Source organism: Geotrypetes seraphini, chromosome 2 (genome assembly GCF_902459505.1).
Source record: "Geotrypetes seraphini chromosome 2, aGeoSer1.1, whole genome shotgun sequence".
NCBI lineage: Eukaryota > Metazoa > Chordata > Amphibia > Gymnophiona > Dermophiidae > Geotrypetes > Geotrypetes seraphini.
The window spans coordinates 368,021,803-368,037,798 of NC_047085.1; the positions used below are offsets into that span (position 1 = coordinate 368,021,803).

General features: G+C 42.1%; 1 protein-coding gene across 1 annotated transcript in view; it reads left to right on the forward strand.

Annotated features, from left to right (window-relative positions):
* The window catches only part of NPSR1 (neuropeptide S receptor 1), a 271,780-nt gene extending 256,566 nt beyond the window's left edge, over positions 1-15,214 (forward strand). Inside the window, exons 8-9 of the mRNA XM_033932853.1 lie at positions 11,448-11,628; positions 14,541-15,214. Coding sequence (XP_033788744.1) covers positions 11,448-11,628; positions 14,541-14,631 — 272 coding nt within the window. The 3' untranslated portion in view covers positions 14,632-15,214. The remainder of the gene's footprint in view (positions 1-11,447; positions 11,629-14,540) is intronic.
* Positions 15,215-15,996: the final 782 nt, after the last annotated feature.

Here is a 15,996-nt window from a genome sequence, read left to right on the forward strand (position 1 = left end):
CCCACTGAGATTCTCGGGCATATTTCTGGGCCCAGAAGATGTGAGAATGTCCACAAAGCCAGACGCATACATCGGGAGGCAAGGGAACAGCAACTCTAGGACCTGCAAAAGAAACTGATAAACAGAAGCATTCAACAATCATGTTATCAATTGCCTCGTACATACCCCTTATATTGTTGAGAGCGCCATCTTCCCACCCTTTGAATTAAGGTTGGGGAGGCCTCAGCTGCAGCTGCTGAAGTCGCTGCCCCAATTTGAAAGGAATTCATTTCATACTCAAAAGGACTGCACCCCAAAGCAACTACTGTCGTTTTCAAGATTGCTGCAAATTGGTAGCGCATCAACTGTGCTCCATTCCCATGCACTAACCAATAAGTTCCAAAATGCGGTCAGCTACCACCATAAAGATGTGCAAACTGCACTGGACAAAATTACACACTGTCTGTCCAACAAAGCATACACCACACATCTTTACTCTCCTGATCTGTTTTAGATCGCCGGAAATGGAGCCTTAAACACTGCTCCTCAAAAATTACATCAGACAGGCGCAAACCAAACTCCCCTTTTGCCTACCTGGATTGCGCCACCAACTCCCCCACTCTACACAGAGCAAAGAAAGCCACCACAAATGCTAATTGAAATAAGAGGACTTCAAATGCTGAAGAACAAATATCAGGTAGCTAATCACATAGGCTGAGCACATGATCACACAGAATATGTAGACGCCTTAAACGAGGTCAGTATACAACACCAGCCCTAGTGTAAACCTTCAACAACTGCTTAACTAAAAATGTTCCCGTGACATTCTTCCAATTAAAAAGGCGAGAGATAAAGGCTAAACTAGCCACAGCTAGTGTGCAGTGAGTTTCTGTAGTTTTGCATTTTTGATTTTCCGTTTCAATTTGGATTACCAGTTACTCAATTTTATGACTTTTTGAGACTGTGAATCAAAAAAGGCTCCTGAAGCAGGCCGTATTGGCCGAAACACGTGCGTGTTGAGCCACCGCACAAGACTATGATTTGTTGAATAAAATTGCACACCATGAGAACGGGCTACTGGGCTTGATGGATCACTGGTCTGACCCAGTAAGGCTATTCTTATGTTCTTATTGTTCTCGAACCTCCACTCTTGTCTGTTGGTCTAAAAAAATATCAGCAGGCGCCTGCAACTAGCAGCATAAGATTTCCATGTGTTAAACGCTAAGGAGCGCTGCAACAACCACTGACCGTCCTCTGAAAGATATCCCACAGCCACTCCTGCATCAGGGTAGGAAAGCTGTCCGCTTCTTGAGCCAGTGCCCGGAAACGAGCCCACTGCAAACGAGAAAGGGCATCAGCTATTTCGTTCAATACCCCCGGCACATGTCTGTCTGGCAGGCAGATAAACATTCAAGTGCAAACAAGACAACACAATCAATCTTTACACTTCCACTAACTTGGGGCATCTAGCTGACTGGTGAATAAGAGCATGAACCTTCTGCATTATCAGAAATATGATAAGACTAGTCTTTAAGCCCGTTACATTAACGGGTGCTAGAATATGTGTCTGTCTGTCTTTTTTTCTTTCTGTCTCTCTCTCTCTCTCCCGCTGTGTCTCTCTCTCTCTCCTTGGCTCCCTTTTTATGTCTGTCTTTCTGTCCCTCTCCTGCCCCTGTGTCTTTCTTCCTTTCTATCTCCCTCCTGCTGTCTGTCAGTCATTCTTTGCCTCCATTTCCCTGTGCATCAGCATTTCCATTCCACTTCCCTGTGGAGCAGCAATAGCAACAGCATTTCCCTCCCCCCCCTCCCCCACGACTTCCCTATGCAGCAGCAGCGGTATTTGGCTTCCCCTCCAGGTCCCTGTGCAGCAGTTGCAGCATTTCCCCCACCCCTTCCCTTCTCTTACCGCGATCTGGCCTGCTCCGTTAGGCCCCTCCCCCACGTTGTGGCCTGCTGCGATCTGGTTGCTCCGTTCGGCTCCTCTCACTTGCCTTCCTGTGGTCTAGCCTGCTCCATGGCCCCCCCTTCCCTTATAGCATTCCCCACAGGCAGGCAGGTCCAGCTTCTTCCTTGCGGTTCGAGTCCTCTTCTTTGTCGGCCCCCCCTTCCCTTCATGTCTATCTGTCTGAGTATTTTTTTTATTTGTCTCTCTCTCCTTGCATGCTGCCTGTCTGTCATTTTTTCTGTCTGTGAATGTCCCTGTGCCTCCTTCCTATGTCCTTAGTGCCCCTTCCTATGTCCATAGTGCCCCTTTCTATGTCCTTAGTGCCCCCAGTGCCTCCTTCCTCCACCCCTCCGATGCCAGCCTGCCTTCCATTGAAAGCCCCACCCCTTCCGTTGCCTCCCATCCCCCTTCCTGCGTGCCTGCCTTCCTTTGAAACCCCCACCCCCCTCCAATGCCAGCCTGCCTGCCTCCCATCCCACTTCCAGCGTAAACCCCCCCCATGCCAGTCTGCCTGCCTGCCTCCCATCCCCCTGAGCAGCATGTTTTCATGGAACCCACCCCATGCCATCTTGCCTGTCTGCCTTCCATTGAATCCCCCCACCCCTCCTCCGATGCCAGCCTGCCTGCCTCCCATTCCCCTTCCATTGAACCTCCCCCCCTCCGATGCCTGCCTGACTCCTCCCACCCGACTCCTCCCCCCCCCCGCCGACCCTACCCGGCACAACTGAAACCCCCGTTGACCCTTCCACCGCTACAGGGCTGACAAACCCGGCAGGAGCAGCAGCGTCCCAGGTACACTAAACGCTGCTTCGGGTCTTCTACTGGCCTAATTTCCTCTGCCGCTTCCCTGATGACGTCATCAGGGACACGGCAGAGGAAATTAGGCCAGTAGAAGACCCGAAGCATCGTTTAGTGTACCTGGGACGCTGCTGCTCCTGCCGGTTTGTCAGCCCTGTAGCAGTGGGAGGGTCAACGGGGGTTTCAGTTGTGTCGGGTAGGGTCGGCGGGGGGGGGGTGAGTCGCGGCGTTGAAAGACGGTTCAGTTGAAAGACGGCGTTGAAAGATGGTTCAGTTTTTCGGTCTGGCATGCTCCCTGCTGCTCCTTGCCATATTGTATTTTTTAATTGAAAGACGCGGCGTTGGCTCCTCTCATGATCCCCACCTGCGTTGGAAGTCCAACGCAGGCAGGGATGGTGAGAGGAGCCACCGCTGCGTCTTTCAACTAAAAAATACAATACGGCAAGGAGCAGCAGGGAGCAGGGCAGACCGAAAAACTGAACCGTAAGCCGCGCATGCGCAATCCTACCTGCGGGTCGCTACAGCTCATGGAAAACCGGCGCACGCATAGGAAGTGCGCATGCACGGCTTACCATTTTATTATATTAGATAAGAGCATATTATTTGTACCATTGATAATTATTAAGTGTTATATTTATTGTTAATTTGTTTGGATATATTGTTATGCTTATTGTAAATTTGAAAATGAATAAAGAATTAAAAAAAAAAAAAAAAAGAAATATGACCACTCTCTTATTTGCCAATCGGGGGCCCCAAATTTCCAGTTCTACTGATACCGTAAACAATTCTTGCAAAGCAATATTGTCACCCAGGCCAAATGTCCACCACCACTCTGGCCATGGTTGAGCACACCAAGCCCCCCCCCCCAAAGTACACCCCAAACCCAATGCCCCCTCCTGCAGCATCAGTAAACAAGTGCATATCTACATTAGAAGCCAAGGGTTGTTGCCAGATATTCACTCCAATAAAAGAAAGTTAAAAAAATGCCACAATTGCAAATCTGCCCGCACCGCCCATACCAGTTGGACTTTATAATGCTACTTCCGTAAGCGCACGAACAACAAAGCTAACCTCCGGGAAAACCCTCACCATGGGAATCACTCATACTGCAAAATTAAAATGTCCTACTAAGGACTGAATTTCCTTTAATGTCAACTTGCGCTTCATATATGCTATCCCAATAGCCTCAACTAAAGCCTGCACTTTTTCCATGGGAAGGCGAGATTCCATCCAAATGGAGTCCAATTCAATGCCTAAGAAAATCAAGGATGTCTGTGATCCCTCACATTTTTTTTCTAACACTAATGGGATCCCTAATTCTGTAGTCACTGCCTGAAAGGCCGCTCTCAAATCAGCCCATTGAGCCGTAGCAGCTGCCCCTACAAACAAAAAAATCATCCAAATATTGAACCATAGATGGCATTCAACTGACTTGTACTACCACCCAGTAGACAAAAGTAGAAAAGGCTTCAAAATGAGTACAAAAAATTGAACACCCCACGGGCATACACTTGTCAAAATAAAATTGGTCCTCAAATTGAAAACCGAAAAGGTGAAAAGCCTTTGGATGCACCGGTAGCAAGTGAAAGGCCAATTGAATATCAGCCTTAGCTATCAAGGCTCCTGGACCGAAGGCACGCACCCAATTAACTGCCTCACCCAATGAAGCATACTGCACTTTACAGAACTGGTGGTCGATGAAATCATTGACACTGCCTTTCTTCAAATAAATTTTTCTCCCTGCCAATTCTCCTCAGTTTTCCTCGCTCCTTACTCTCCACCCACTCCCTTCTTTCCAACCAATCCTCACTTGATCCCACCCCTATCCTTCACAGTCTCCTTGTTGCCATCTAACCATCTTAGTCTGCTTCTTCCTCCCCAGCTCCCCTCCCACCCACTTCTTCTATCGCTTGGCCTCTACCTCGCCCAATGTTACTAGCCACCCAGTAAAAACTGAGTTGCCCTTTTTATCATAAAGAAGTCCTAGTACATTTACTTGGTGAAACCACAAAGTTAAAACCCCAACTAGGATCCCAGTTTCAGCTATCTGGAATGCCTTCTTTAGGGGACTAAACAAGTAAACTGATCCCGGAGCTTCAGAAACAACATGGTGCCCCTGACGAGTGCCCCCTCAGAGCCGGCACCGCCACTGCCGTCCGACCTGTCTGCCTTAGCCGAGTCTCTTTGTCAGGAGAGCTGGGAAGCTATGGCCGTTCCTGACAGAAGCCTGTGGTGTGCTGACAGGAAATGGCGGTGGAGAGGTAGAAGGAGAAGGGGAGGTCTCAGCTTTCTTTTGGACTTCATAAGATGTAACGCATATACACAACCCATTAAGGTTTCCTTTAAAATTTCTGTTAATCAAGCCTGTGGCTCCCATTCAGTGAGAAATATTAATGTGTTCTGCAATGTATTCTTGGCCTCCATCTGCATTTCTTATTAAGGATATTTTGTTTATCCACATCGTTCACTTGGGACTGACCTTTATTTTCAATGCCATTGTGGTGTTTTTCTGTATCTAGTTTCCTTTTGTTCAGTGTTTTATTGATCTGAATGGGAATAATCCAGCTGATCACTACCTCTTCATTCTCCATAATTATCTTAGGGCTGCAATCCCAGTACTTTTGTACATCAAGGCCATAATGTTTACGTTTCCAATGGATAAGATATGCCTTATTGTGCTTTTCTATATAGAAATATTCTACAGTCAGAACTTTGCAATCAGGTATGAAAACAGTAACAATTGTTAGCGCTTTCTTGCAGAATCTACAGATAACTATTGAACTAGATGTCTGGTTTTGCTCTTTCAGTAGAGGCCAGTGGGTGGCTACTGTTCCTTCTAAGCTAAGCAGGAGTCCTCCGACTGCTTTGCTGCCAGTAGGGAGTGGTGCTTTAATTTTGTGCTTTCAAGTGCTAGGAACAAGCAGATTCCTGGAGTCCTGCAGGCTTGCCTGTCCTTTACCATTGAAAATGTAATGAAACAGCGCCCCCCACTGGCAGGAATGAAAGTGGAGGTCTCCTGCTCAGATTATAGGGGAACAGTGGGAATGACATGGTCATATTCTGTAGCTTGACATAGAAGCATCATTGCCGAATTCTGTTTGAAGTGGAGCCATTTAATGTTTGACTGTCACCTTTAGAAAAAGGGAACTGGCTATATTCTAGTTGATTTATGAGTATATACACTATCGTCAGGGTTTGCAATGATTTTGAGTCCAAAAAATGTACTTCAAGTAGCAAATTTTTGTAAATGAAGAAATGGATTTCTTGATCATGGCCGAAATTTGAAAGTATATTTATGAGTGCAGTGCATTTTTCTTTTTGGAAATCACATCCCCTACTGTGATGGACTCCAGTAATAATAATAAAATTTTTTCTGAAAACAAGATATCCTCAGACCTCTGTTCAGTCAGTCTCAATTTATATATCCTAAGCCAATAACCCACCATGTCAGAGGGTAATGAAACACCTTTTTGGATACTAGATCCCAAGCTAGCTAGTCAATTTCCAGTTTAACATTTATAATTAGACATTCTGACATACCTTTTTTATTAATGTTATATGCTGTGTAATTTATTAATTCCCAGATCAGCCCATAAAAATTCCCCAGCAATAGATACCTAGTAGAAGCAGAATATTTCACTTTACAATTCAACATACAATTTTTTTTTCCAAATTTTGGTATCACATCAATAGCAGCCCAAAACAAAGAAAACTGCAGACAGATGCAGGCTAAATTTATTAAACCAAAAGCATGAATGCGGTTAATGTTACCACCTTGAACCAAACCAAAGGATACGACATGGTCCATGTTTCGGTGAAGATGCCTTCATCAGGGGTCCCAGGTGGATAAGGTATCAATTCAAACTGCAAACAAAAACTTAGCCTTTCTAAAAACGCGAGCAGCAGTGAGACAATCACTTTGAAAAGCTCCGCCGTGATGAAAAAGCAATAGTAGCAACACAAACTCACTCTACTGTCAGATACCCTGTGAACTAACACAAAATCCTGCAAATGGACATTCAGAAACAAAGAAACATAGACAAATGAAGGCAGATAAAGACCATATGGCCTATCTACTGTAGTCTGCCCAACCATGCCATCCACTATCCCCTCTGTCTCCTTGTGTTTCACTGTCCTAGTAGCATTTTATAAGGATTTAGATTTGTTAGGAACTGGACAACATTCTGGAGAAGGGTGAGCATAGCTTGACAAGATGGACTCCACTTAACCAGGATGGATCAGGCTGCTAGCATTAATTTTCAAAGGGAGATAGGGCAGCTTATAAACTAGAATTCAGGGGAAAGGCAACAGTCACTCAAAAGCATATGGTTTAGACGCAGGGAGCTCAAAGTCCCTCCTTGAGGGCCGCAATCCAGTCAGGTTTTCAGGATTTCCCCAATGAATATGCATTGAAAGTAGTGCATGCACATAGATCTCATGCATATTCATTGAGGAAATCCTGAAAATCCGACTGGATTACGGCCATCAAGGAGGGACTTTGAGACCCCTGGTTTAAAGTGAGGTATCTCTATAGGGTGCTATCAAAGCATCCCAATAGAGAGGTTGCAACAAAGGCAAAAGTGAGTCAGGAGCCTTTAAAGAGAGATTAGAATACAGATTGCAGATTATCCTTGTCAACTGCAAAGCAGTTTATGGATACAAACGAAAAGCAAACTTTGAAATGTCTACACAAGCAGTCCCCAAGTTAAGAATGAGTTACGTTTTGAAAGCTGTTCTTAAGTCAGGTTTGTATGTAACTCAGAACTTGTAGATTTTAAGCTTCTTGCTGCTTACTTCTGCTCCCAGCTGACAAAAGGGTTAACTGTCCCTACCAGTGTTCCCTCTAAGGTACAGTATGCATAACTCACACTGTTCTTAATGTGGCCATAGGAATCTATGTCACTGGAAATACTGCTTAGTGAAATCAAATGAAGCTGCGACTGTGTTCTTAAGTACAAGTCGTACTTAAGTCGGGCGTCTAACTCGGAGACTGCCTGTACATATCCTCTAGTTCTTCTAAGGCTTCTAGTATTTTATAGAATATGGCACTAAATGAAAAAGTAGATAAAACAGGCATCTCAGAAACCTGGAAGAAGAAGGAAAATCAGTGGGACTCTGTAAAATCAGGATTTGGATATTTCAAGCATATTGGCATCCATTTTGGCCTTTTGAGATGTTTATGTGCTTTGAAAATGAGCACCACAAAGGCAGAATAGGGACAGTACATCCAAACAGCAAGGGTGTATGTTTTGGGTGGGACTGGGAAGGGCCTGAAATCTGAAGTGGAAGACATGACCATGTAAAAAAAGAAGTATGTCTTTATTTATACCTGTTTCAGGAATGTCCAGGTTGCAAAAGGTTGATTGAGCAGATGTTTACTGGCGGGATTAAGGCATGACTCCTTCTTAATTCCCCAATAGTTGCTGCCCCACTTCCTCTCCCCTGAATGTGAAACCAGTAGGGGATTCCAGGCTTTCTGACAGTTTCAGATATTATGGGCATTCTTAACAGAGTAGGAAGCAGATCTGAGAAGTTTAAACGTTAGTGCAGTAGACTGTACATCAAAGGACCCAAGTTCAAATCCCATTTCAGCTCTTTTTTCTTTTTAATTGTGAGCCCTCATAATATACACTTTTAACAATACAGTACTAGACAAATTGAAATTTTGATGGTTTTCCTGTTGTTTCAATTTTAACACAAGATGAAACAACAGGGGAGAGGAAGGGAGACAGCAACCACTGGGGATTGAGGAGGTGTTGTACCTTAATTCCTTCAGTGGGTAGCTGCTCAATCAGAGCACCTTTCTGTAACCTGGCCAAGACAAGTACCAGGTCTAAATACAGATGTCCATCTTTATAGATTTTGATGTCCATATTTTGAGCCATCCCTCACTATGTTCAAAACAGTGTGACAGGGTCCTGCAACAGGCAAAGAAAGTGCCGGCACAGGGTCACAAGGCAAGAATGTTAAATTGGCCTTTCATTTTTAAATCTTTTATTGAGATTTGTATAATTACAAAGAAAAGTACATTATATTTTAATTATTGTACAATCAGAAACATAAGTGCAACCAGGGAGCAACAAGCACCCATGTACAATGAGTGAACTAGAACAATTATATGAAGCCATAAGAATAAACTATTAAGTTCAATAGGAGACACATTAGAATGATATATAATGTAGTCAACATGAGATGCTACATAAAGAGAGGAGTAAAGTATATGGGTGATATTAATGGATCATATCTTTAAGGCAGAGAAGACATGTTTAATAAGGGGGACCACATTTTTACAGATTTAATTCGTAAGAGAGTTAGCTTTACACTCAAAGTTATGTATCACCATTACAATGCCCACCAAAAAGTAGTATTTAACAAATGAGCAGATTTTCCAATGTGACAAAATCATCTGTAAGGAAATAGCTCTAAGAGCATATAGCAATTTGGATTGCCAAACATTCAGGGCACCAGGCAGGGCAAGTGATCTAAAAAGAATTACTTCAAAGAACAGTGGAGTCGAGATGGGTAGAATAATGCAAATAATTTTCAAAATAGAGGGCCAAAACATTTGAATTAGTGGACAATCATAGATCATATGTTTAAGATCACCTGGCTATTGCAGTGTCAACATTTATTGGAGTAGGACAAATGGGCCCAATGTAACTTACTTGGGGGGTCCAGTAAACTTTATAAAAAATGAAAATATAAGGATTGCATGAGACTAGTGGACATGGTGGGATGCAGAGAATATCTGAAAAAGTATAAGCATTGGTCATCAGAACCCATCCAATTAGATTCAGAAAAAGAAAGCAGGCAGCATAAGTTTCAATCCCTGGGTTTTAGGTCACAAATACACAGCTAGCTTTTAGTCCCCATTCAGATAATAAAGAGGGAAAAAGAAAAAAAAAATCCAGCAAGTTAGCTTCAGTCTCTAGCACTTACCCACAAGCAGTCACTTTTATCAGGAGGTGAAAAAAAATCCACAAACACATGTCACAGCTACACACAGCTTCCTGTTGCCACAGGGGGGCAGAGAGCAGGAGGGAGCCCCGAGGAAGACTGTGCCCAGGGTGTACCGCCTCCCCCCTCCCTCCTCCCCTCCACACTTCCCTTACTACGGCCACTGACCACAGGGCATTGTTCACAGTCAATGATTTCTTCTGAATTCTCCATCATGTCTGAGCCCCGCTGCCATTCCACACCTTCTTCTTTTTGGTTCCAATTATCCCCTGGACTTTCTACTTCATGCATTTCAACATCAGAAAGTTCTATCTGCTCATTTTATCTTGCAAGCAGTTTCCTCAGCAGCTCAGCAGTTCCCTTTCTAGACTGCACCAGGTGCTGCGTCTGTCTAAAGGTCCAGGCTGCCGAACTCCATTCCCTCTCTCTGGCTGGAACAGGTAGAAATTGAAAGGGACCTGCACTCTTAAACTGGGACATAGATTTTGTGGGCTTTAAAGGGACAGCTTTGTGACTGGGACTTTTAATTTGGCTTTTCCTTTCTCTTAGGGGTTCTAAACCCTTCCTCTCTGGGCTACAGGTAGGACTAGGCTCATATTCCTGGGGCTCAAGCTCTGGGGTTGCAGGGACCCTGTCACAACGCGCCTACAGTGGTCAGCACCTATAAATTTTCTAACCACTGTGAACTAAATATGAGGGTATGTATATTATTTGTTTACTCAAAATGTGGTTGCTCTTTCAGCATTTGGACACTATTCAAATAAATGCAATGTCAAACTTGGCAGTGGATACCTTTATGTTCAGAGAAATGTCATAGGCTAGTCATTTCCATGCTAGAAATTTTTCTTTCTTTCTCTGAGAGCACACTCATACTTATCTCTCTCACTTACAGTAGCACAATAATTGATGACAGATAAAAGACCTGAATGGTTCATCTAATCTTCCCAACAAGATGGCAAGAGCCGTGCCCGCCACTCTATGCAGGCCCAGTCACCCATGCTTAAACTCTGGTTGTCAAGTCTCTACCATGCCAGCTATATAGGCAGCCAAACATGATGGAGTCTTGGTTATAAGCACATATCATCTCCAAATATTGCTGACAGCATTCAACCTGCCAATCAAGATGTCTTCCTCTCACTCGCAGCACATGATAAAGCGATCTACAACAATTTCTCTTTCTGAGATAGACACATTCTCTCCCCTCCTCCCTTCCCCCGTGCATATGTGTCACAGAAACATGCATATTCACTCTTTGTTTGACTGTCCATCAATAAAGCTTAAGACAGTCACTTAAGGTAACGGGTATTAACTTATTAGCCAATTTTATGTAGAGTGCTTAAGAGCTGAAATTGAAAAACAATGTGTGTTTTCCTCTAACTAGTATAAAAGAGCTGAATATCCCAATGCTTTGCTATACAAATCTGATCTCAACTATATTTTACAAAGTTGATTTTAATTGGATTTCCAAGCAACCTTGAGTAGTTCAGCTTTTATTTGTTAAAAGAAAAAGGTAACTTCCATTTCCAACACAATCTTACTATGGGGACCTTTTATTAAGGTGCGCTAACAGATTTAGCATGTGCTAAATGCTAAGATGTCCATAGGATTTAATGGATGCCTTAGCATTTAGCGCGTGCTAATGTTAAGCGCACCTTAATAAAAGGACCCCTATATTCCAAACACCTTTTTCTGGCATTTTATCAAGTTGTTTTTAATATATTCATTTAATATTTTCTTTAATTCTATAATAATATTGCTTTTTTTTTAGCCTTTGTGCTTTGCTGGAGTCCTTACTTTCTGTTTGACATGCTGGACAACTTCAATGTACTGCCAGATACCAAAGAACGTGTCTATGCATCAGTTATTATTCAGAATTTACCAGCTTTAAATAGTGCCATGAATCCAATCATATACTGCTTCTTCAGCAACAAGCACTGCCGAATATTCAGGTACTGCTTCTTTTTAAAAAAATTATTTTTCATTTATAAATACATACATTGTATACAAGTTGTATATTAGAACTGTGAAAATAAATTTCACAGCAAACCTGTTATGTGTGAAACTCTGACTTTATATCTGTGAGAATTGTTTTGATCAAATAAGTTTTTAGTATATGCAGCTTGTTTTGCAAAAACAAACCTGTTTAGCTCAGTTAACGTTCGCCAAAACAAAAACCAGTTAAAATGATTTTTGATCAAAAAGTGATTTTTTTTTCCACACATTTTCAGCCTTCCCCCCCCCCCTCCCTTTTACTAGGCCGTGCTAGCGTTTTGTAGTGCCGGGAGCTGCACTGAATGCTGCACGCGGCTCCTGCTGCTCATAGGAACTTTATGAGCATCGGGAGCAATGCAGAGCATTCAGCATGGTTCCCAGCACTAAAAACTGCTAGCGCAGTTTAGTAAAAGGGGGGAAGTTAACAAATTCATCTTCCATTTCCAAATAACCAAAAGCTAGTTTTTTGTTGCAATATATCAGAGTTGATTCATAAGTCAAAGCAGCAATTTTTTTTTTCTCTCGAAAGTGTGCCAGCACTGGAAATCTAATACAGCAGACCCTCAATATTCGTGAGGGTTGGGGGCAGAGCAGGCCCGCAAATATTGAAATATCATGGATAACTTTCAGGACCGGCTATGACCCACCCCTGCCTCCCTCCTATATCCCAGACCTTCCATAGACCTTACCTGGTAGTCTAGCGGTGATGCGGGGCAGGATCGATCGTCCTATGCTCCTGCCTCATGCAGAGCCCTCATCAAAATGGCTGCCATGAGTGACTACAATGGGAATTCACAGCAGCCATTTTGATGACAGCTCTGCAAGAGGCAGGAGCGTAGGACGATCGATCCTCCCCCGCGTCGCCGCTAGACCATCAGGTAAGGTCTGGGGAAGGTCCAGGATGCAGCATTTCTTTACAAAATAAAAATCGCAAATAACCGAATCCACAGGTCTGAAACCGCGGATTCGGAGGGAGTATTGTATATACATTTGAAAGTATTTGTCCAGGCAGTAGCTTAGCAGCAGGAGAATATGAAAGAAAAATAAATTAAGTCATGTTGGCCCACCCATCTGTCCTTTCTTTCACTCTAGTGTTAGTTGTTATTTGAATTAAAAAAAAATTTGGCTGAGTATTGACATTTGTTCCATCTTTGGGTCTTAGGGTTATGTCTGTGTTCTTTGGTGTTTCTTCATTTCAATGGTTCCAACATTCCTTTCAGTTGCAATAACAATGTTGGGAATAAGGAGGCAAAATTTACCCCATTAATTGATACAGCATGTATGACACCACCATGTGGTTGTAATGAGTTTTGAGGGTTGGGGGGAATTTGGGCATAGGGAGTTTTTCAGACTGCAGACAGGGATGTGATGCTGTTATGTCAGCATAACAAAGACCTGCCTTCAAAGACTCCAACTGATACAAAATACCTCTGCGAAATTAATTTTTGGAAAAAGTAAATTTGACCATGTGTCTCCTTTGCTTTCAAACCTTCATTGGCTTCCGGTCTATCTCAGGATTCACTTTAAATGTACATGTATTACTTTTAAAATTTTATATGGTATCTTCATCCCTCTTGTCCCTTTATTATGGAATGCTTAAAGATCCTCCTATGAAAGAGGCACCCAGCAATTCAAACTCTCCCTTCCTTCAGTGAAAGGAATCAAAGGAGTCAAGAATTTCAGTCAATCCTTGGTTTTTAAATTTTCTCAACTATGGAACAAACTTCTTCTTATTTTAAGGGGTCCTGGTCCCTTTCAAACTAGTCATATTAATATTTTCTGATTGTTACTTTTTAAAGTATTTTTTTTTGTTTGTTACTGTTAATCGAATCGAGCTCCATTCTGGCTGAAGACCCGGTATATAAAGCTAAGTTTTAGTTTAGTTTAGATAGCACCATCTAGATCAGTGGTCTCAAACTCAAACCCTTTGCATGGCCACATTTTGGATTTGTAGGTACTTGGAGGGCCTCAGAAAAAATAGTTAATGTCTTATTAAAGAAATGACAATTTTGCTTGAGGTAAAACTCTTTATAGTTTATAAATCTTTCATTTTAGCTAAGTCTTCATAATAATATTGTCATTTATAGCTAAAGAGACATATGATCAAGAAACTGTTTTATTTTACTTTTGTGATTATGATAAACATACTGAGGGCCTTAAAATAGTACCTGGTGGGCCGCATGTGATCCCCGAGCCGCGAGTTTGAGACCACTGATCTAGACACTTTGAGGGGTCCTTTTACTAAGGCGTGCTAACCGATTTAGTGTACGCTAAATGCTAAGGCGCTCATTATATTCTATGGGCGCCTTAGCATTTAGTGTGTGCTAAATCGGTTAGCAGGCCTTATTAAAAGTATCCCTGAGTTAGGCCATTTGAGTTGAAATGTTTTCTTAATGTTTATGTGGCTGTGGCTATATTTTGCATTACCTTTTGGTTCAGTGTGTATTTATTCTTTTACGATTCTTATTGCAGATGGTGCAAATATCTAACTCACACAGCAACTCTTGCTGTGCTTTAGTAACAAGGCTCCTAAATTTGATTATCAAATTGTAACCACATAAATGACTATTTAACCACACTGACTTTGTATAGTTAGATTTAGCTGGAAATTCATGTACAGCTTTAGCCAGCTGCACTTGAATACCCAGAGCAATCACCCTCCCACTTTTTATAAAACCGTAGGTCGATTTTTAGTGATGGCCGTGCTCTGACGCTCATAGAATTCCTATGAACATCAGAGCTGTTACCACTGCAGCGGTCTCTAAAAACCGTGGTATGGTTTTGTGAAAAGGGAGCAAGTTAGCCCATTTTTGCTATTCAGTGGCTTTTGAAAACCGACCATGATTATATTTGTTCTTGTTCTCTTTAGGGAAAGAAGATCAGGAAGATTGGGAGGAACACTCAGAGACAAAACTGAAGGGCTAGAAATGCAAGTTCTGTCGAAACCTGAATACATCTAGAACATATCAACAGTCTCTATAGCAGAATGTGTTAAGTACATCTTAATTAAATATTCAGTGCAATTCACTGGCATTGAATATTTCTGAATAAAAAATCAGCTGTATTCCTGATATAAATAGATTTTCCTATCAGAATTTTCTTAAATATTTTTAAAGTGACTATAGGTTTTAAACAAAGGCTATCAAACAAACATAAAATGCATTTTCAATGAGTGCAGTCAAGGGGAGGTGAGGCTTATTTTAATTTTTTATGGATTATTTTAGGTTAATTTTCTCCCCAACCTGTGGCCTCAGAGGTGATAAGATGATACTTGATTTTAAACTATTGTTTTTAACAGTGGTGATTCTGCAAGCATTAGAAAGCAGGATAGTTGGCAAAATGTTAAAAATAATTATTTTGATAAAACTGCATGCCTTACAGAGAATCAAATTTATAAAGTATTTTTCTGTACTGAAACCTTTAAACATGTATAAACTTTAATCTTCTATCCTCCTCAAAACACAGTGAAACTATGATACCAATATCTAAATGTGATATTTACATTTTGTAAATTATCTATAATAAATTCTGGATTCCTATCAATTAAATTGTTATAAAATTTACTTTCTGTGGATTGGGTACATTCATATTGCAAATATATATCTATATCTATCTAACTATCTATTTTTTTTTTTTTTTTTTACAATGATAATTGTCTGCAAGAGAAAATTGTATAAAATTTATTTATTTATTCAGTTTTCTATACTGTTCTCCCAGGGGAGCTCAGAATAGTTTACATGAATTTATTCAGGTACTCAAGCATTTTTCCCTGTCTGTGCTGGTTGGCTCACAATCTATCTAATGTACCTGGGACAATGGGGAGATTAAGTACTTGCCCAGGGTCACAAGAAGCAGCGTGTGTTTGAACCCACAACTTCAGGGTGCTGAGGCTGTAGCTTTTAACCACTGCGCCACACTCTCACCCAAAATGGGAGGGTTTATAACACAATTAAGACACTACCTACTGCTCATAGAGTAAATAGAAAATCAATGGTGAGAGTCAGAAGAAAATGAGAACAAGATTCAATAAATGACGCCTAGCAGTGCCTAATGTAAGCACAGTTTATAGAATATGTCCCTGTAACTGGCGCTCAGGTTGGTGGCTGCTAATCGTGTGTCAATCACTTGAGGGCGCCAGTTACAGAATTGCACCTGATTCAGCCAAAATAGGCGGCTGAAATGTAGGCCCGGAAATCCCTGGTCTACAATTCAGCCAGACCGCAGCAACCATAAATTTATCGCAGCAGGGGAATGCCCTGCCCCCCAATCAGCTGAGCCAGCAGGGCATGGCTTCGGGGAGTCCTGCTGGCTCAACTGATTGGGAA